Source organism: Narcine bancroftii, chromosome 4 (genome assembly GCF_036971445.1).
Source record: "Narcine bancroftii isolate sNarBan1 chromosome 4, sNarBan1.hap1, whole genome shotgun sequence".
In the NCBI taxonomy this organism is placed as follows: Eukaryota; Metazoa; Chordata; class Chondrichthyes; order Torpediniformes; family Narcinidae; genus Narcine; species Narcine bancroftii.
Genome location: NC_091472.1, coordinates 128,414,209 through 128,437,531, shown reverse-complemented (window position 1 = coordinate 128,437,531; position 23,323 = coordinate 128,414,209). Strand labels below are relative to the sequence as shown.

The 23,323-nt window shown below is 42.4% G+C and overlaps 1 protein-coding gene across 3 annotated transcripts in view; it reads right to left on the bottom strand.

The window, feature by feature from the left end:
* smtnb (smoothelin b) overlaps positions 1-23,323 on the bottom strand; it is a 322,821-nt gene that overhangs the window by 118,148 nt on the left and 181,350 nt on the right. For 2 of the 3 annotated variants that reach the window (XM_069932809.1, XM_069932807.1), the window contains exon 6: positions 11,206-11,302. In XM_069932809.1, the coding sequence (XP_069788910.1) occupies positions 11,206-11,302 (97 nt within the window). The remainder of the gene's footprint in view (positions 1-11,205; positions 11,303-23,323) is intronic. The other variant, XM_069932808.1, reaches the window with a different exon arrangement.

Sequence of the window (23,323 nt, the reverse complement as noted above, 5' to 3'; positions counted from 1 at the left end):
AGAAAAAAAAATGCATTAAATTTCTCTTTTTCAAACCTGGAAATTCATTGGTCCATGCTTTTCATTCTTGAATTGTTATTAGGCCCTTTTATAAAGTGAAAAAATGCGACTGTAAAGGCAAAGATTTTCCACCTTTACGTCTCAGAACTTACCATCATAAATCCTCCGTGAGCGACTCCAAGGCTCCGACTCCAATCCCTCTTCAACCTAGTGTCAGCAGTGTAGTGGAGTGCTCCACCATGGATCATAAATGTACAGCCACTGCAAGCAGCTGGCTAAGGGCGGGCAGATGACATCTCAATGACGGGGTCAGCCATGACCCAGGACCTAACAAAACTGTTTAGTGAATCTATGCTAAATAATTTGTGTCAGGCAGAGCCCTGAGTATTTCCTTCTGACATTTCTCTAATGAGCCGCCCCTGAGGTCATTACTCCTGCTGCTGTCTGTGCTAGTTCTCCCCACTCGTGCACCTCCCCCCATGAGGGTGTTCACCTCCTCTCGGGGATGCACAGCTGGATGCCAGTTTTGGGCTGACTTCATGTCGTGGTCTTGGTCTCTAATGATCTCCCTCCCCCACCAGTCACCCCAAGAGAGAATTCTGCTGTCTTGTGTCTGAGGAGGAAATAGAAGGCAAGCCCGAGAAGGAGCACCCTGTCATCTTCACACGCTGGAGAGGTGGTGCTGAAAGGGTGTGCTGGACATGGTATAGAGCTAGCACACATCCCCAGTGACCGCAGGCACCCCACTCTCTTGCTTTGGCTGGTGGTGGTTGAATTATGAACCTGCTTTCCAGCCCCTCCAACCAATCAAACTAAATCATGTTGTCAAGATTCATCCACCCCCATCAGCAACATTTCACCTGTTGGCTGGGGTGTGGTAGTAAGGAGGAGAGGTGCAGTAAATGGCTTTCCCTTGCACACATGGATAAATTTCCTCCCCCCACTCCCCATCCCTCCAACCAACCAGACTAGATCTTTTTGGGGGTGTCTCCCTCCCTCCCCCTCCAGTCACCTTAAACCCAAGAGGGACCACTGCAGTCGGGGGCTGGTGGGGGTGCGCTAGTTTTTCTCTCCTGCAGTCCTGATCTCTAAAAATGATCAATGGCCATCTTCATTAACCATAATCTCACACGCAGCTGGAACCACTCTGCATTTCCTAGAGTGGTTCTAGCTGCATATGGGATTATGGGTAACGAAGACGGCCTTTGCTCACTGTGTTTTTATGCCATCATGTTGATAGGCGGCACCACAGCAACAGTCACCCCACCTATAGACTCCGAAGGACGCACAGAGGCGCCCCTCTGCATAAAAGCAAAGCTGGAACAACCTTTTAGGGCTGCTCTATAAAAATGTGATTTCAGATTTTTCTCCGCGGATGGATCCGGACTCAAAGAGGAGGTCCTCCGTAAAAGCACCTACAGTGTGACTTATATGTACACATCTAATTCAAGGACTCAAGCATCCATCATAATGTTTATCCTGGAGATGCGTGTCAAGCCTGACTAATAAGTTCAGGGCTCCAGTACAACCTGTCTGATCGATGTCATAGCTGCACTTTTTTTAAGGAAAGGGCACCAATGAAAGTTATTGTGGAACCTCAGAATCTCTTACAATAATGATGGGAGAATGATCACAGAAATGGATGCTTCCTTTGACTTGACAATTTCAAGGTGAAAGGAATGGGTGCTTAATTGACTGAAATGAGGCAGTTATGGGAATAGCTAGCTAAACAAATCAACAGCTATTAGTGAATCTGACGACCTAGTCCCAGTCAATGGAAGTAAATCACATCCCTTGTATCAACAACTGCATAACAAGCTCAAACACATATCACTAATCAAGCACTTGTATCGTACCTTAAACATACTTCCAGCTGTTTAGCCACAGCAGATGAATCATAGATACTGTAATATACTCACACTCTATACACACACACACAACCACAAAAGAATATAGTAACACAACAGTAGGATGTTCACTATGCCAGTAGCTCAATTGTCAGGGGAGAGTGCAAGAAATCATAGGTCACCAAATTGAAGATCATTCTAATCAACTGGAATTATACAGGAAAGTTTGCACTTACTATGTTTGTACATATAACCAATTGTTCCCCTTAGTATACCTTTTTCCATATCTCACAATTGCTTTTACTTTACAGATGTAAATAGTTTAAGTGGGGCCCTGTTTCCTCCATTTTACCCACACTTCTTTGGCTTGACTTCGCGGACGAAGATTTATGGAGGGGTATGTCCACGTCTGCTGCAGGCTCATTGGTGACTGACAAGTCCGATGCGGCACAGGCAGGCTCGGTTGCAGCGGTTGCAAGGGAAAATTGGTTGGTTGGGGTTGGGTGTTGGGTTTTTCCTCCTTTGTCTTTTGTCAGTGAGATAGGCTCTGCGGTCTTCTTCAAAGGAGGTTGCAGCCCGCCAAACTGCGAGGCGCCAAGATGCACGGTTGGAGGCGATATCAGCCCACTGGTGGTGGCCAATGTGGCAGGCACCAAGAGATTTCTTTAAGCAGTCCTTGTACCTCTTCTTTGGTGCACCTCTGTCTCGGTGGCCAGTGGAGAGCTCGTCATATAACACGATCTTGGGAAGGCGATGGTCCTCCATTCTGGAGACATGACCCACCCAGCGCAGTTGGGTCTTCAGCAGCGTGGATTCGATGCTTGCGGATTCCAATGAAGACCCACACTATAACAATATCATAATACTACTGTACCAGCAGAGCTGTTTACATTCCACCTGCTACAGTTTGCAGTCATATCCATTTAAAAAAAATAACAATCTATCAGGTGGGATAGCACCCCATGTGCGCAGTAAAATAGATGTAGAGGATTTTCACTAAGAAAACATCGAGGGTCAGTTCGTCACCATTTATGTGGCTTTGGTCTTAACTGCATGAATAAAAATGTTTCACATGCTGATTACTTGGTTTTGGCTTTCAGTGTTTGTGCAGAAGACACTGACATTAACAGCAATAGAGAAGGCAATATTTCAATTATGTAAAAGGTATTAAAATACTTCACAGATTTGACACAAGCAAAGCTCCTGTAAAGGCCTCTCAAGGATATTCAGCAAGCAATGTTTCTGAATAATATCACCTGAGGCTTAGTTGCCACTGAGACTTTGCTGTCAGATTCACAATCTCAGAGCCTAACAGGACTGACTTCCTAAAAATGGACAAGGTGAGCACAGGCTAGTGAAGATTGCGTTTAGTGATTCTGATGGCAGGCTAAGTCTAGAAAGATCTGCACTATTAACATAGAATGCATACAGGAGTGATGCAAGTATTACCCATTAGGTAACCATCAACAAGGAAATGGCCATTTAAATTGTCATTTAGACTCCATGGATTCACCTTGATTCATCATCAACCCAAGCTCCAGACAGAGCAGCGGCCGGGGAGCGGGTTGAGAGGTGGGAGCGGCCGCTCGGGGTTTAAGCGGGGACGCAGCGCTGGTTTCCGAGAAGTCATGGTGATCATGTACTTGACGGTGGTGCGGATGGGCTGGAACGTGGCAAATTTGAGCCGGTGGAAGGGCGGGAGGTGAGTGAGGGGAGGCCGGACCCACAGCGCTCCGTCCGCCAGTGTGAGGGCGGCCGATTTCCGCCTCTCTGGGGCTTCCGCACCGCATTCAGCCACCATCCCGGCCCCCTCCCCAACCATCCCGGCCGTTCTTCCACCCCCCCCTCCCCAACCATCCCGGCCGTTCTCACCCCCCCCTCCCCAACCATCCCGGCCGTTCTCACCCCCCCCTCCCCAACCATCCCGGCCGTTCTCACCCCCCCCCCCCAAACATCCCGGCCGTTCTCCCCCCCCCTCCCCAACCATCCCGGCCGTTCTCCCCCCCCCTCCCCAACCATCCCGGCCGTTCTTCCCCCCCCCAACCATCCCGGCCGTTCTCCCCCCCCCCCCAAGCATCCCAGCCGTTCTCCCCCCCCCCCCTCCCCAACCATCCCGGCCGTTCTTCCCCCCCCCCTCCCCAACCATCCCGGCCGTTCTCCCCCCCACCTCCCCAACCATCCCGGCCGTTCTCCCCCCCTCCCCAACCATCCCGGCCGTTCTCCCCCCCCCTCCCCAACCATCCCGGCCGTTCTCCCCCCCCCCTCCCCAACCATCCCGGCCGTTCTTCCCCCCCCCTCCCCAACCATCCCGGCCGTTCTCCCCCCCCTCCCCAACCATCCCGGCCGTTCTTCCCCCCCCCCTCCCCAACCATCCCGGCCATTCTTCCACCCCCCCCTCCCCAACAATCCCGGCCGTTCTCACCCCCCCCTCCCCAACCATCCCGGCCGTTCTTCCCCCCCCCTCCCCAACCATCCCGGCCGTTCTTCCCCCCCCCCCCCAACCATCCCGGCCGTTCTTCCACCCCCCCCTCCCCAACCATCCCGGCCGTTCTCACCCCCCCCTCCCCAACCATCCCGGCCGTTCTCACCCCCCCCCCTCCCCAACCATCCCGGCCGTTCTCACCCCCCCCCAAACATCCCGGCCGTTCTTCCCCCCCCTCCCCAACCATCCCGGCCGTTCTCCCCCCCCACCTCCCCAACCATCCCGGCCGTTCTCCCCCCCCACCCCAACCATCCTGGCCGTTCTACCCCCCCCTCCCCAACCATCCCGGCCGTTCTCCCCCCCCCCTCCCCAACCATCCCGGCCGTTCTTCCCCCCCCCCTCCCCAACCATCCCGGCCGTTCTTCCCCCCCCCCCCAACCATCCCGGCCGTTCTCCCCCCCCCTCCCCAACCATCCCGGCCGTTCTTCCCCCCCCTCCCCAACCATCCCGGCCGTTCTTCCCCCCCCCCCCAACCATCCCGGCCGTTCTTCCACCCCCCTCCCCAATCATCCCGGCCGTTCTTCCCCCCCACCTCCCCAACCATCCCGGCCGTTCTCCCCCCCCCCTCCCCAACCATCCCGGCCGTTCTTCCCCCACCCTCCCCAACCATCCCGGCCTGTTCCTCTCTTCCCCTCCCCAACCATCCCGGCCTGTTCCTCTCTTTCCCTCCACAAAAATAAAAAAAGAAAAAAAAAAAAAAAAACCAAGCTCCAGACCCAAGTTGCCGACACAATCAAGAAGTATTTAGCCACTGAGGCCCTTTGGGAGCCCTTCTTGCCCTCAGCACTCTCTTGAAACCCAGCTCCAATTCCTGGTTCCCATGAGCCAGTCTCCAGCAGTCCACAGCCCATGCAGATCCCCCATCGGAAAGTCGCCCACAGCCTGTGTGGGTCCCTCAGCCACTGAGCACATTTCTGGTCTGCTTCCATGGTTACATTCCCTGTCTTCAGCCGCTGAGCCCGTCGCTAGTCTAATGTCATGGTTACCTTCCAATGCTTTTCCTTTCAATGGTGAGGGGAGGGGGTAGAAGAGGGGCAGGGTGTTCTTCCTGTTTCTGGTGCCCTGCACTGTCCACTGTTCCGCCAGAGTCTGCAACACCTCATGGCCGCTGATGAGCACAGGAGCTGCCATCTCATGGTTGCATTGTTTTATTTACAAACACCATCGCGTCCTTTATCAGGACGTTTAAAGCCTGTAAAAACTTATCGGCATTAGGACTGTGCAGTTGAAACCTTCAGAGTAGTGTCTCCACTCTCTCATGTCCACATCAATGGCAGCTTTGCCAGTGGTGGCATTTGAAGAACTGACTCCTTGCATAGCTGTGGCTGAGATAAAGAGAATCCAATCCAGGGTGAACCCAAACAAGGCAGTGGGACCAGACAACATACCTGGCCAGGACTGAAGGACTCTGCAGACCAAATGACAGAGGTTCTTTCGGAGATTTCAACATGTCATTATAGCAGTCCATCATCCCCACTTGTTTCAAGACAGCCTCCAAGAAGGGCTTAATGACTACTGCCAAGTGGCACTGACCTCCACAATTATGAAATGTTTCAAGAGCCTGATGATGGAACGTATTAAAGCGCATTTCCAAAAGACACTGAACCCATTTAAATTAGCTTCCAGATGGAACCATAACACTGATGATTCTATACCCTTGTCCCTCCATTGCATCCTGACCCACTTGGAAAATAATAATGCAACATAGGCCAAGCTGCTGTTCAACATTTAATACAATCATACCCTAGAAGCTCTTCTTGCTGGGACTCAAACATCTTTCTATTAAACTGGATTCTAGACTTCCTTAATAGAAAGACCGCAGTCTGTCCAGGTTACCAGCAGGATGTCGAGCACCATCATGCTGAACACTAGCGCACTTCAGGGCTGTGTGCTCAGTCCACTCTTGTTTATGCTACTAACCCATGACTGTAATGCCTTTATCCAGCTCCATTAACAAAGTCATTAGCAGATGACATGACAGTAGATGGCCTTATCAGCAACAACTCTGAGTCGAAATAAAAAGAGGTGAAAAATCTAATGAAATGATATGAGAATAACAACCTTGAGTCTTAATGTGGACAAGATAAAGGAGATGATTGTGGACTTCAGGAGGACCAGGGACAACCACCCTCCGTGACACATTAATAACTCAGTAGTGGAGAGCACCAAGTTCCTTGGAGTCCACCTTAAGAAGTGACCTATCCAGGACATAAAACAACTCCTCATTTGTCAGGAGGATGCATCAGTGACTTCACTTCCTCAGAAAAATGAGGCAGGCAAGTTGCAGGCCACCATTCTCTCAGCTTTATAAAGGAGCTCCATCGATAGCGTCCCAGTTGTTTGCATCCCAGTGTCATACAGTTGCTGTAGAGCATCAAATTGGAGGTCAATTCACATGACTATAGAATCAGCAGAGAGGATAACTGGGGTTGCCTTAACTCCCTATTGATCGGATTAACTGGGATTGTTGTTTAATGAGAGGGCTTACAAAATCAGGGAGGACCCTGTATAAAATCCAGTTACTCCCATCTGGAAAATGATACAGAAGTATCGGAGCCAGAACCACCAGGGTTAAGGACAGCTTTTTCCCACAGGCAGTGAGACTGCTGAATAGTTGCTATAACAACTCTCTGTGACTACTATTTATTAAGAATATTTATTTTAATATATGTACTGTGCATGTGATTCATTTGTCTGAATGTGTGTTAATGTCTGTATGTGTGCTTTGCACTGTTCTGCACCCACGGGCCAGAGAACGCTGTTTCGTTGGGTTGTACTGCTACAATTGAATGACAAATAAACTTGAACTTATATGCAGTATGTTGACCATCTAGTGTATCGATTTATTGGCTTTTAACTATTCCAGTGCCATTTCTTTATTACTATTAATTAATTTGGGTTTATTATTGGTTGCCATTGGTTTTCTATAATTTCTGTTATGTCTTCTGCAATAAATGTGAAAAATATCTCTACATGTCTCAGTTACCTCCAAAATCATAATTCCAATTTATTCTACTTTTCTTCTTAGAGATCCACTTTAATTAATGTATCTTATTTTTTGGAAAGCTATTTTAAGATTATATTCTCATATATGTATTCTATCTTCTTCAAATTGTTTTTGACCTTTCTGTAATTTCTAGGAACCTCTCAGTCTTTTGGGTTTGGCAATATGTAAACCTTTTCTTTTTATCCAATATTCTCCCTAACCATTTAGTTTGTCATGGGTATACACACATCTCATGGAGCTTTTAATTTATTTAAAAAAGCAACCTCCGCATAATAATGTTCAGGTTACAGAAATTCACTTTAAAGGAAAAAATTTGAGATACAGAATAATACTCACTCTCACAGATTTTATATTAAAAAGTAAATAAACACAATAGTTTTCAACTTGCAATCCTTGACGCAATTTTGATTTACCAAAAATCAGGCCACAGTTTTCTAGGAACGCAACCCCTCCTGCCCTGGGTATTAGATAGGGTCCATCATTTCCAACACTATGGTTTCAAACTCTTCACAGATTGCCTATCATTTGCTTTTCTGCTAAGTAATGAGAGTAGTGAGCTACATAAATAATATTAATGCTACATGAGTGACACAAGTTGTCCATTTCAGGAGAGCATATCCATTCCTTCACTTACCCATTCACCAATTCTCTAAAGCGACATGAGCAAAAACTTTTAGCTTCATTTAATTTTATTTATCATACTCTAGTCCCATGCTTTTGGAATTCCTTCCTTAAACTCTTCAATCTCTCTCCTTTCATATTTCTTCATTTCTGTCCATACAACCAAGACACTGATCAACTGACCTAATGACTCAGTATCAATTTATTTTGGTAATTACACTCCTGTGATCCACCTTGGGTCTTTTTTGCATATACAGGTACTCCCCAACTTGTGACCTATGTGACTTATGTCCATCCGCACATAAGACCAATTTTTAAAAAAAATATAAAATTTACACAGTTTATGTTGTATTTGACAAACTATAACAAGGATACAGGGCATGTAAGAGCCAAAATGTGCATCCTTACCTTGTTAGTCGGCATCCTGGGGTCCATAGGCTGGGCACAGCCATCTTGATTCTTGTGCGCATGCGTGAGTCTTTGGTTGGCGCATGTGCAATGCGTTCATGTATTGGAGTTCAGTTGGCACACATTCAATATTGTCAGGGTGCTTAACTCTCCGCGCATGCCCCAACTGAAGACTCACGTATACACCAAACGAAGACTCATTCATGCACACAGGAATCAAGATGGCTGCACCCAGCCTAAGGAACCCAGGACCCCGACTAACAATGTAAGCTTGGACTAGAATGTGGAAAGATTCATCAAGGTTAATCAACAAATTCAGGAAGCTTTAATTTGTTATTATCAAATCTACTATGAAATCTTCTGACTTACATTCATTTTGAGATACGACCGATCCCCATACATCAGGGAGTTACTGTACGTTGTTGCTATACAAATTCAAGTTGATGGTGTTTTTGATAAGCAGATCAAGTGTGATACAGGACTGTAGTTTTGAAGCATTTGTAATGTGGATATTCCAATTAAATCAGGACAAAGCTCACTGTCTCAAGGGTCTTACGCATATTTGGAGTAAACCACGTGAAGGCAATGGATATGCTTGAGGCCCCAACAAATTAGAAAAAAACCTTGCAAACTGCTGAGTCAATATGTGCAGAGCTGCAGTTCATTAAGCCACGAAATAAAAAAGATTTAAGGTCACAATGCATTGCAATGCAATACTTTAAAGAGGAGGATTAATGTCTTGGCAGGAAACAATGCAGATTTATAAGACAGTAGGAAATGAATGAAGGCAAGGTTCAAAGAAACAACTTTCAATTCGTATATATGCACATTCCTAACAATGGACCTTTTTAACTGATGGTGAAACTTACAATATCAGTTTTGACTGCTTCTTATTTTTTGACATCCCTTCAACTGAGTGCACTAAAAGTCATGGAACAACCATTTCAACTCCCTCAATCATTCCAACAATGATATGTCTGTCCTCAGTCTCATTGATTGTCAGGGAGAGGCCAAATGTAAATGTAACAAATACATTGCATTCCTCCTGGACACCCTTAAACCTCATGGCATAAACATTGACTATTTTTTCAACTTTTGGTAACCACAACTCACATTTCCCCATTCCATAGTTTCTATATTTTTTTAAAAAACATAGTCTTGTGCTTTTTTTCTCCATTATTTCACTTTTCTTTCCCCAACTACTTTCCTTATGGTCTCTCCCTCTACCTGTCTCTCCATCTCTCACCTTAACCCTAAAGTTCTGTCTATCTTAATGAACTGGTTACGTCGACCGTTCTTTTTCTCCCACTGATGCTGTTCGTCCTGCTGAGTTCCTCTAGACCAGGGGTGTCAAACTCAAATTCACGGAGGGCCAAAATTAAAAACTTGGACTAAGTCGAGGGCCGAACTAATTATTTATTGAAAATTTTCAACAACATCTGCATGTTTTCTCTTCTTTCAACATATGTAATGTTAAACTTTAGGATATAACTTTAGGAGGATAATGTTACAGGTCAGGAGTAGGTAGCTCAAGTTCACCCTTTGCTTGACCTGAGGGAAACATATTTGGTCCCTGTGGAGATATAGTCAGCATTCACAGGCTGTGTCCATTTTGGCCTGCATCAGGACTCAGCATTTCCTGCTCACTCCTCAGGCTCTAGGCCTCTATTCACCCTCGACCCACCATCCCTCCACCTGACCAGTCCTTTACCCAACCTCTACTCACCCCTCACTCCACTCGCTCTGCCTCTACCCACCCCATCCTATACACGCCCCTCGACTGCCTCTCCCCTCAACCTGTTCCTCCCTCTACCCGTCTCTCACCCTCTAATCACCCCTCCCCTACACGCCCTGCCCCTCCCCTTTTACCTCTTCCCTATCCACCCTTCCTTCTACTCATCCCTCCCTCTAAGTGGCCCTCGCACCACCATAACTTTCCCTGCCCATTACTCCTCACCTACACCCTCTGCCCACCCCTGCTTACCCACCCACTCAGGCCCAGCGCGCTGCCGATCAGCCTTTGCGGACAGCCACCATCTCTCTTCACGTGCAGGGCCGAACCAGCCGTCCCTGGGGTCCGCGCGGGTGCAAGCGCTGAAGGCCGTGGCGACCGGGAGAAGTGCGCTCGTGCTGTGGAAGGGCTGTCCGGTGCCAGTCGCGTGGGGCTCGCGCTGCCCGGGGGCCGTGCGCAGCCTGCCATGCCCGTCGCGCCGACAAGGAATCACAGGCGTTCACCCATCCGCCGCACCGCTCGACAGGTGGGAGAAGTGACTGGTTGTGCGGGGAGCCTTCCAACTGGCTTGCCGGCTGATGACATCGACAGACTTCTCGTGTTACAATTTCTCGTGTTACAATGGGGAAGGATGTGCAATGAAGGGGGAGGATGGTGGGGGTGACATTACCAAAAAACAGCATCGGCTCTCGCTGCAGGGCGGGTCACCTCTAATACATTTTTGAAATGATCTTGTGGGACAAATATAATTATATGGCCCGCGGGCCAGAGTTTGACATGTGTGCTCTAGGAGATTGTGTTTAGCAATACCCAATCACCTCTTGGCCCCTCTCCCAGGTTGTATCCCACTTTATATATTTATATATATATATATTGACTTGATAAAGGGTCCAGGTGAAATGTTGACTAACCATTTCTATCTATGAATGCTATCTGACCCACAGAGTTTCAAGTTATTATCTACATAATAAAGGACATATCTGCTTTTAATAAAAAGTGGGATATATTATAAACTATATTACAACTAATTTGTTTTCAATTATATAGTCAAGTCAAAATTGTATTTTTTAAATCAAAATTAAGAAAACAATGCAAACATAATATGTACCATCAAGCTCACTTTGACCTCTTTTTTTCTGGTTCCGATGATCTTGGATTTGTGATCGGATTTTTGTCCTGAGCTCCTGGTCCTCAGTCTCTGCCACCTAAAGATAACAGATATAATTGATAATTACTTTACCATTTGAAAGGAGAATTTAAAAAAGTCAGACTCATTACAAAACATTCAATATAAAACATTTTAAATTTAATTCATATGAACTCAAAATTAAATTTTCATGAAAAAAGTTCAACCTTCAGATTTATTGTCAGAGTACACATGACATCATATACAATGCTGAAATTCTTTATCTGAGAGCCAGACAGAAGCACTTATTGGTGGTGAAAAAAAACTGTACTCAAGAATAGATACGTATATAAATGAGAAAAATATAAAAAAGAAAGTAATGTAAACAAATTGTGCAATACAGAAAATAAATAATGTGCAAAGTAAGAATCTTTAAATGAGTCTCTGATTGAGTTGGTTATTTAGAAGTGTAATGGTCACCTGTTCCTGAACCTGGTGGTACAAGTCCTGTGGCACTTATACTTCTTTCTTGATTAAATTTAAATTAAATTTAGAGAGACTTTCAGCATGGGAACAGGCCATTTTGGTTTAAGAGCCTGTGCCGCTCAATTACACCCAATTAACCTACAGCCCCTGGTACATTTCAAATGGTGGGAGGAAACCCTTGCAGACATGGGGAGAATGTACAAACTCCTAACAGCCAGTGTGGGATCTGAACCAGAGTCCCAATTGCTGGCACTACGCCAATCATACTAAGAGCAGCAGCGAGAACAGACCATGTCCTGAGTGGTGTGGATCCTTAATGATTGCTGCTGCTCTCTGATGGCAGCGCTCCATATAGACCTTCTTGACGGTAGGATGTACTTGGCTGTATCCACTACTTTTTGCAGGACTTTCCACTCAGAGGTATTGGTGCTCCTACACCAGACTGTGATGCAGCTGGTCAGCACACTTTCCATTACACATCTGTAGAAGTTTGCCACTTTTTTGGTGTCATACCAAACCTCCTCAAATTCCTGAGAAAGAAGAAACACTGATGTGCTTTCTTCACGAGGACATTTGTGTGTTTTGTCCAGGCAAGGTCCTCCGAGAAACTTAAATTTGTTCACTCTCTCCACCTCTGATCCACCAATAATCACTGGATTGTACACCTCTGGTTTTCCCCTCCTAAAGACAAGTTTTCAATCTCCTTCCTGCATGCTGACTCATCACCCCTTTTTTATACAACCCACTACCACAGTATTGTCAGCACATTTGTAGATGGTGCTATTGTTGTACTGAGCCACAGTCATGGGTGTAAATCAAGTACAGCAGAGGGCTAAGATGCAGTCCTGTGACACTCCAGTACGGATTGAGATTGATTGAATTTCACCACATGTTATTCATTCTAAATCAGCTCCTTTTTTTATGGATGTCATGTTTGTGATCTATAAAAAAGCTGGGCTTGGAATGTGATATAGCTGCAGTGGTCTCCTACAAACTGATATGATGACACTATTAAAAAAAATTTTTACAAAGGACAGGTAGCACCATCTTGAGGCTTGTGCCATAGTAATGAAAAACAAAGATTCTACTGCTATCAAGCATTCATTAACTTACTAATTAACCTTTTGGGAATGATGGAAAATTATCAGTTTAGCATCATTTTCTTTTTTTAATAAAATATTAATACAAAACAATTTGTTCGATTGAAAATGTAGGGTATCTTGGATGAAATGATGATTTAAGTGTAATGTATCTTTCTGACTTTTAACACATTTCATTATGTATTTTGTATTTTTTGATGTTCATAAAAATATTGAAAAAGTATTGATAAGTACATGTGAAATTATTCATGAATAAAATATTTCTTCCAACTACTACTTATTTTTATCTAATTAAGTTCCTGAACAAGTAAGCTTTGCAGCTTTAAGTCAGCAAAGCCCTGTATCACAAACTGATTGTAATTGAGGCAGCACCAATGGCCTGACTAACAGTCTTCAAAACAATGCAAGTTGGTCATTTGACCAATGGAGCTGCACTGATGCTGGCTGGCTCTCAACAGTTAACCCATTTTTAATTACCATTTTCTGTATTCTTTCTATATCTTTACATGTCCTAACAACACCAGTAGAAGAGAATTCATTGGAAGATTCTGAGGGATAGGATTAATGAAAGATAGATGCGTGGTTTTGTTAGTGGAGAGATTCTATCAGACAGGTTTGAATTTTTTTTAGAGGTAACTATTGTAAGTGTATTAACAAGGGCAATGTAGTTTAGACAGGCTTCATTAAGGCCTTTCACAAAGCCCCAATGGAAAATGGTCCAGAGCACATGATATGGGATCCAAGGCATATTGGATCCAAAATTGGCATGGTAATTGGAGACAAAGAGAGATGGCAGAAAGTTGCATTTGTAATTGGAAATCTGTAACAAGTGAAATTCCACAGGGATCAGTGCCTAGACCTTTTCTGTTGAAATGTAAATACAGTAAAACTCCTCGTATCTGGAATTCAATCAATCAGCAGCCTCAAGCAACTGGCAAAAACATTGAGGAAAATAAATTTAAAAATTAAAATAAGTAAGACTAAAATAATAGGTAAAATATGTAAGTTTAAAATTATAAAAGTAAATGTTCTCTGAAATTACACATAAACCTCAGGTGAAGATGGGAGCAAATATCAGCCAGCGAGTGTCTTGGTTGTGCTTTACTCGTAGCAGCTGTTTGAATAGTTGTGTGAAACAACAATGACGTTCCCAGGATGAAGAGCTGATTGATGCCACACGTATGTTTTTTTTTATCTGCTCAGCTATTTGAGCAGATACAGAGGGATAGGTTCAATATTCACAGTGCAGTGGTGGAATAACAGATGCCCAGATGTGTCCCCAGGCCAATCTCATTATCCACTTCCACTGTCAGGTTAGTAATCCACCAGGGAGCCCTGATTCCAGTCCTTTTGTGTTGGGGAGACTTTCCTTATCGCTGCTTGATAAGAGTTGCCTCAATCAGGGGTTTTACGTGTAAGGGGGAGGGGGTTAATTAGCTAAAATGTTATTATTTGTCTTTCCATGGAGGGGAGGAACTGCAAATGCAGTGAGGGTTAAATGTTTTCAAAGAATGTTATTGAAAATAAAGTAAAATGCTTTATTCGTGAAAGTGAAGTTTGTTTAGTGTAAGTACAGAAAAATATTTTTGTCTTTTGCAATTTGAACTGTTTATTTTTATTGCAAGTGTATTAGTTAGGCATTGTAAGAGTAGGTCTCAAACAACCAGAAAATACACTTATCCAGCATCTACCAATCCCCTTATGTGCCAGATACCAGGGGTTTTACTGTATAATAACTTAAATAGGTATCTAGGATTATGATTTAACAAGTTCATAGACAATATAAAAATTGGTGATATTGTTAAAAGTGAGAACAGTCTAAGGCTCTGGGTAGGAGTAGGTAAATTGATAAGATGGGCAAAGCAATGGAGATGGAATTTAATCCTGATAAGTGCAAGGTGATGGAACTTTGAAATGACTAACAAGAGTAGGACTTGCACAAGGAAAAGTAAAGGGTATTGAACTTTTGTGTACAAATACAAGGATCCCTGAAAGTGGCAGTAGTCATCAATAATTGGTAAAGATGCCATGCACGATGCTTGCCTTCTTCAGCCAGGACAAAGAATGAACAGGAAATGAGGATACATCTTTATAAAACATGGCTTAAGCTACTGCCTGAATAATACCTGGTTCCTGGTTGTCACTCTTAAAGAATAATATGATTGTACTGGATCGGATGAAGATTCACCAGGAATGGAGTATTTCAGTTATGAGAGCATAGTTGGGTTAGGAGTGGAGTTTTTTTAATGGGCGGTGGAGGATGGGAGAAGATAACACTGGGCAATGAAGGTTTTGCTGTCTGAACACTTTTGGATGTATTTTATTTCCTACCACACACTTTTTTAAGATACAACTTAAAACCATAAAGTGCATCATTTCATTGAAAATCAATTTTCTGCATTCACACTTAGACTTCTCTGTTGATCTTGGTGCAGTCAGTGACAAACACAGTGAAAGGTTTCACTAGGATATTGCAACCATGGAAAAGTGGTATCATGACAAATGGAATCCATCAATGCTGGCTGTTATTGTTGGACACTGACACGAGAAGCATCAGATGCTGAGTACAAATGAAAATCAGCAACAAAACATTTTTAAGTCAGTTGAATTAATACAATATGTCAGCATCATTAAATATGCTAAATTCAAAAAACATTCATTTACTGTTTCTCCAGCATTGTGTTTTTATTTCAACCTTGGTACCTGCAGACTTTTGTGTTTTACTTCTGTCTACTGCAAATCTCTGTGAAATCTCTTTGAGGAATGTCTAACCTGATGAAGTTTTCCTTTGTTCTCCAAAGGGAGTTCTGTGGGTTTCTCTCTCATTGCTCCCCATCTGTAATCCCTACTTCTCTCAAGATCTATAACCATGTACTCAACAGACTTGATTCCACAGCTATGTTGCCTTCCTTGCTACTGCAATATCAACTGTCTCAACTTCAATACCCTCTCTTATTAAAGTTTTACCAGCTGAGTTTCTCCAGCATTGTGTTTTTATTTTTAATTTAATGTTTCTCCCAAGTTCCTACATGATACAGCAAATCTGAAATTATCTGTGTTCAGCTTGAAGTTGTCTATCATAATCCCCAATTTTTATTTTCAGGAAACAAACCTTATGAAAAAAAATGGTTCTCCAGTGTAATCTGATAAAGGTATATAAAATTATGAGGGGCACTGATAGGGTGGACAAGAGGAATCATCCCCATAAGCAGGTGTCTTATACTAGAAAGGAAAGATTTATGGTAAGAGATAAAAGGTTTACAGTGGATCTAAGGAAGAATTGTTTCTCCTAGACAGTGATAAAACCTGGAACACACAGGCTAAGGGAATGGTGGAGGCAGATATTTCCATTAACACTTAAAGCAATATATAGACAATCACTTGAATTGCCGAGGGGTAAAAGGCTATGATACAGACTATTGGTACAGAGCATCTCTATTCACATTTAAGAGACATGCTAGTCGGTAAATTAATCAATTTAGCTTCTCTAAATTGACTGAGTGTGGGTGGGCAGTAGGAGGATTAGAGAGGGGTTAATAAACATAAGCGTGGACTCGATGCTGTCGACCTCTGCCATCTCGAGTACTTCGACGTTAGGGATGTAAGCGCTCCAATGGATGTTGAGGATGGAGCGGAGACAACGCTGGTGGAAGCGTTCTAGGAGCCGTAAGTGGTGCCGGTAGAGGACCCATGATTCAGAGCCGAACAGGAGTGTGGGTATGACAACGGCTCTGTATACGCTTATCTTTGTGAGGTTTTTCAGTTGGTTGTTTTTCCAGACTCTTTTGTGTAGTCTTCCAAAGGCGCTATTTGCCTTGGCGAGTCTGTTGTCTATCTCATTGTCGATCCTTGCATCTGATGAAATGGTGCAGCCGAGATAGGTAAACTGGTTGACCGTTTTGAGTTTTGTGTGCCCGATGGAGATCTGGGGGGGCTGGTAGTCATGGTGGGGAGCTGGCTGATGGAGGACCTCAGTTTTCTTCAGGCTGACTTCCAGGCCAAACATTTTGGCAGTTTCCGCAAAGCAGGATGTCAAGCGCTGAAGAGCTGGCTCTGAATGGGCAACTAAAGCGGCATCGTCTGCAAAGAGTAGTTCACGGACAAGTTTCTCTTGTGTCTTGGTGTGAGCTTGCAGGCGCCTCAGATTGAAGAGACTGCCATCCGTGCGGTACCGGATGTAAACAGCGTCTTCATTGTTGGGGTCTTTCATGGCTTGGTTCAGCATCATGCTGAAGAAGATTGAAAAGAGGGTTGGTGCGAGAACACAGCCTTGCTTCACGCCATTGTTAGTCCACGCTGCTGAAGATCCAGCTGCGCTGGATGGGTCACGTCTCCAGAATGGAGGACCATCGCCTTCCCAAGATCGTGTTATATGGCGAGCTCTCCACTGGCCACCGTGACAGAGGTGCACCAAAGAAAAGGTACAAGGACTGTCTAAAGAAATCTCTTGGTGCCTGCCACATTGACCACCGCCCGTGGGCTGATAACGCCTCAAACCGTGCATCTTGGCGCCTCACAGTTTGGCGGGCAGCAACCTCCTTTGAAGAAGACCGCAGAGCCCACCTCACTGACAAAAGGCAAAGGAGGAAAAACCCAACACCCAACCCCAACCAACCAATTTTCCCCTGCAACCGCTGCAATCGTGTCTGCCTGTCCCGCATCGGACTTGTCAGCCACAAACGAGCCTGCAGCTGACGTGGACTTTTTACCCCCTCCATAAATCTTCGTCCGCGAAGTCAAGCCAAAGAAAAGAATAAACATAAGAGAAGAGATTACAATGATAAGTGGGAATGAATCAGATAGGATTGTTCTGATTGCTGGCAGATACTTTACAGCCCAAATGGCCTCTTATGTCATGAGGAAAACTTCAAAAATCTTCTACAAACCATCAGTTCCCAATAATATATCTGTAACGTGATCGATAGTTACTCAGAGACTTGTGAGGAGTACAAACACACTTTTATTAGCCAGTATTTACAGAGGTCTTCAGGTAATTCTGAGGTAAGGCGGGAATGCGTGGTTTATTTCGGGACCAATGGGGGCAGAGCCAAGAGGAGGGGTCGGCCGTCTAATCTACACACACAGACAATGAGTTCCAGTTCACTGTAATATCAGCATCCTGACCAAGTGCCTTTGATCCAAAATGTTAACTGTTTCTCTTATCACAGATGTTCCCAGACCTACTGTGTATTTCCACCATTTTAGGTTTAGACAACGCGGTTCTATCATTATTATCAATGGATGAATGATCTGATATCCATACCCAAAAATACTGAGGAAGTACATTCACCACATCAACAGCAGCGAATCTCAAGGAAGGGCATGGAGGTGAACAAATAACATTGGCTTTGCTATCATCTCCTGTCTCAGAATCAGAATGGTTATCTTCACTGGAAAACACAAGACCTGTTAACTCTGCTCCCCCTGTACCATTACATGCAACACCCCATTTTTGTGACTTGTCCCCATTGGTTTTCTGCCACATGAACAACAAGCAGCCATGCAGTTTTAACTTTACAATTTCTTGAAGGAGGTAACCAATCTATATTGTTAAAGAATATCCCAATGTCATAAGTTTTCCGGAGTTTCAATTTGACATCACAGTGTGGGAGGAATCTAATTTCAAATCATGCATGTTCTCAATGCATCTTCATTTTCATAATAGCTAGGCACACTGAAGACCAAATTGGATGGGAGCATCAACTCACCCATCAACTTCACTAAACCCAATGACAAATTGGACCCAGTTAAGGATAGGATTGAGTTAACTGTTATGTTCCACTCACCACTGTTCAGAATCATGAATGGCATTAGAGTGAGAAAGCAGAGGGTTGTTACTTCCGTGCATTTGTATCCAAGTAAAAAAGGGATGAAAGAGGGCATAAAAGCTGCAGAATAAAATGAATTATGTTTCTCTGGTGCTAAAATATAATTATGTTATGATGCACCTTTAGCACACCCTCTTTGAGAGTACAGTCATGTGTTGCATAACGTCCATTCATCCAACATCCAACTGCATATGTCTGTTCAGAAATCTCGATCGGAGAATGGAATATAGTGGACGTATTTCTCGTAATTGAACTTGCTCAATTCGCTCAATGATCCTCTCAAGTCACAACCACTGTTTGTCATTACTGCAAAATGCTTCTTGTCACATACACTGACAGAACTGCTGCCACAAAACTGAAGAACTCCGGGCATCTCGCAGAAGTGTTGCAGAAAATGAGCCTGAGTCCATTTCTCCAGGCACCACGTTCCAGTCCAAAACTAATGATGTTTGAAGCAGGTGTTTGAAATGTGTTGCCACAATTATTCTAATGCACCAAATGTTGCTGTCACAGAATGGTTTAATTACCCTGGCACCCATGCCACTTCTAATCACCTGTCATTAGTATATAATATGGTGTTTGCACAATATCCAAATCACATAACTTCCTATTTTACAGATGTATTATGGATGTTAAGCGATGCATGACTGTATTTAGTTTTCCTTCAGTGGAAGGATCATCAGTTCTTAGTTTTTTAATGATACTTAAAGTGAGGCCTTTTATTGTTTTTCTTTCCAGCACATTTTTAATTTAAACTAGAGGAGAAAAACAGTAAAAATAGGGGTACAAAAAGAAGTCCTGAAGTGGTTAAAATAAAGTATGAACTGGCACTGTGTGATAATCAGCAATCGTCTGTTGTCAGGAAATCTACCTAAATATGTAGGGCTTCTTTGGATTTAAAAATAGGTTAATCTTTGACCTGTGATCTTGCCATGTAGCAACAAATTAGATTGAAAGGAGATGGGAAAATCTACAAAGTTCCAAGGCAAGTTCCAAGAAAATCAGCAGGCGTTCATTCTTCAGTTCCCACATTCCTCAATGGAAGAACCCTTTTATTCAACTTCAGCATTATTACAAAGGAAATAAATAGTACTCGAGATTAGCATGAAGAAACCCACACAAAATTAGTACATTTAATTAAAAACCATTCATAAAACTCTCTGTTTCACATGGTACGTTTAGGTCTTCAGAAATTTACAGGATGCAAGAATTCAGATCATATGCAGCATAACAATTTCAAGCTTAAATATTTATAAAGTAAAATTAAAAATCCCAGACACTACCCTCCCACACTCAAAGAAAATTAGAGACACATTTGCTCATTAGTTCACCCATGAACACTGACTCTTCACACTCAAGTAAATATGAACACACTCTTCCACATTCATCCTGAAATTTCATTACATCTAACAAGATAAATAAAAAGGTATATTTATTATCTGTAGTTTCATTAAACAGTCTATGAAGCAATAATTAGGAAAAAATAGATATAGGTTAAGATTTGGGTCTGACAATTCAGTGCTCGTATTTATTATACGATATAATCATCTCAAAAATCTGACAACTAATAATTTAACTATGATCGACACCATTCTCAGATATATCAGAGATTAATGTTGAAATCTCAATTCATTACATAGTATTAATTCTAAGACATGCAGTTGTACTGATGAAAGCTATTCTGATGGACAGTCATGGATCTGAAAAGTTAGCTCTACTTGATTTTGCACAGATGCTGCCTGAGTTAGCTGGAATAGAGTTCTCTGTGCCTCACTCATCACAATACTAAATCCATATCCAGTTCTTTGGCTTATGATGATCAAGAGCTATTAGTTTTTTGAGGGAAGATTGGGAGAACCTCCTAAAATGTATATGAATAATCAAGTCTGGAGGTAACAAAGGTTTAGATGAAGGTTGCAGGAATAGTTGAGGATGTACAGAGGTAGAACTAAATCTCTGTAATGACAAAAAATTAGGATCAAATGTCAGACTTAGAAACTAACCTACCATATTTTTGTGTCGTACACAATTCAATTACAATGAGTTATCCAAAGTTCTTTTTTTCTAGGTCCACAGATTCACAACTCACTCTTTGGGAAAAACAGTTCCTCTTCATCCTAAATCTACTCCCCTGAAACTTGAGGTTATGTCCCCAAGTCCAAGTCTCACCTACCAGTGGAAAAAACTTTCCTGCCATTATCTTATCTATCATTTTCATTTTTTTTTGTTTCTTATAAGATCCCTTCTCACTCTTCTGAATTCTAGCAAGTATAGTCCCAGGCAACTTGGTCTCCCATCATAGTCCTGAAGAACTTCCTCTGCACTGCCTCCAAAATCAATATATTTTTTCCTCAAGTAAGGATATTAGCAGAGGAGTCACATGATGGAGTAGTGGCCAGTCAGGTTGAACCAGCCCTCTTTTATTTATTTTTATTTTTCACACCATAAATCGCATTAACCATGATACACACTTTTTCCTTTTCACACATATACAGTGCCATTTTCTCCCCCCCCCCTCCTCCCATCCCACCCTCCCGACCTCCCCCCTCCCGTCCATTTAAGGTATAAAATCTAGGATACATTAAACCAGTCAGACATTGTTGTCATTCAATAAAAATACACCAGAAATTCCACTGAGTCCATTCTTTTCATTTCCTTTTCCTTCCGTTAACTTAGGTAATGATTGTCCCCGGTAGGTTTTCGCTATTGTGTTTAATGTAAGGCTCCCATATTTGTTCGAATATTTCAATATTATTTCTTAAACTATATGTTATTTTTTCTTATGGAATACATTTATTCATTTCTATATACCATTGTTGTATTTTCAAATTATCTTCCAATTTCCAGGTTGACATAATACATTTTTTTGCTACGGCAAGAGCTATCTTAACAAATCTTTTTTGTGCATCCTCCAAATCAATTCCAAATTCTTTGTTTTTTATGTTACTTAGGAGGAATATCTCTGGATTCTTTGGTATATTGTTTTCTGTTATTTTATTTAATATCTGATTTAGATCTTCCCAAAATTTTTCTACTTTCACACATGTCCAGATTGCATGAATTGTTGTTCCCATTTCTTTTTTACATCGAAAACATCTATCAGATACTGTTGGGTCCCATTTATTTAACTTTTGAGGTGTAATGTATAGCCTGTGTATCCAGTTATATTGTATCATACGTAACCTTGTATTTATTGTATTTCTCATCATTCCAGAGCATAACTTCTCCCATGTTTCCTTTTTTATCTTTATATTTAAATCTTGTTCCCATTTTTGTTTAGTTTTACCATTTGTTTCCTCATTCTCCTTTTCTTGCAGTTTAATATACATATTTGTTATAAATCTTTTGATTATCATTGTATCTGTAATCACATATTCAAAGTTACATCCCTCTGGCAAACTCAAACTGCTTCCTAATTTATCCTTCAAGTAGGATCTCAACTGGTAATATGCCAGCGCTGTATCTTGAGTTATATTGTATTTATCTTTCATTTGTTCAAAGGATAAGAATCTATTTCCTGAAAAACAATTTTCTATTCTTTTAATCCCTTTTTTCTCCCATTCTCTAAAGGAAAGGTTATCTATTGTAAAAGGGAGTAACTTGTTTTGCGTCAATATTAGTTTTGGCAATTGATAATTTGTTTTATTTCTTTCTACATGAATCTTCTTCCAAATATTGAGTAGATGATGTAATACTGGAGAACTTCTATGTTGTACCAATTTTTCATCCCATTTAAATATATGTGTTCAGGTATCTTTTCCCCTATTTTATCTAATTCTAACCTAGTCCAATCTGACTTTTCCCTTGTTCGATAAAAATCTGATAGGTATCTTAATTGTGCGGCTCTGTAATAATTTTTAAAGTTTGGCAGTTGTAAGCCTCCTTGTTTATACCATTCTGTTAATTTATCAAGTGCTATCCTCGGTTTCCCCCCTTTCCATAAAAATTTCCTTATTATTTTCTTTAACTCCTTGAAGAATTTCTCTGTCAGTTATATTGGCAATGCCTGAAATAGGTATAATATCCTTGAAAAATGTTCATTTTAATACAGTTTATCCTTCCTATTAGTGTTAGTGGTAAATCTTTCCAATGCTCTAAATCGTCCTGTAATTTTTTCATTAGTGGATAATAATTGAGTTTATATAGTTGGCCGAGATTTTTGTTTATTTGTACACCTAGGTATCTTATTGCTTGCATTTGCCATCTAAATGGTGATTCCTTCTTAAATTTTGAGAAATCCGCATTATTCATAGGCATTGCTTCACTTTTATTTACGTTGATCTTGTAACCCGACACTTCTCCATATTCCTTCAATTTCTTATGTAATTCTTTTATTGATAGTTCTGGTTCTGTTAAGTATACTATAATATCATCCGCAAATAAACTGATTTTATATATCTTGTCTTTTATTTTTATCCCTTTTATATTATTTTCTGTCCTTATCAATTCTGCTAGTGGTTCTATAGCTAACGCAAACAATAAAGGTGATAGTGGGCATCCCTGCCGTGTTGACCTGCTTAAGTTAAATTGCTTTGATACATGTCCATTTACTGTCACTTTCGCTAATGGTCCCTTATATAATGCTTTAATCCAATATACTTCTCCGGTAAACTGAATTTTTGCAATACTTTGAACAAATAATTCCATTCTACTCTGTCAAAGGCCTTCTCTGCGTCTAAAGCAACT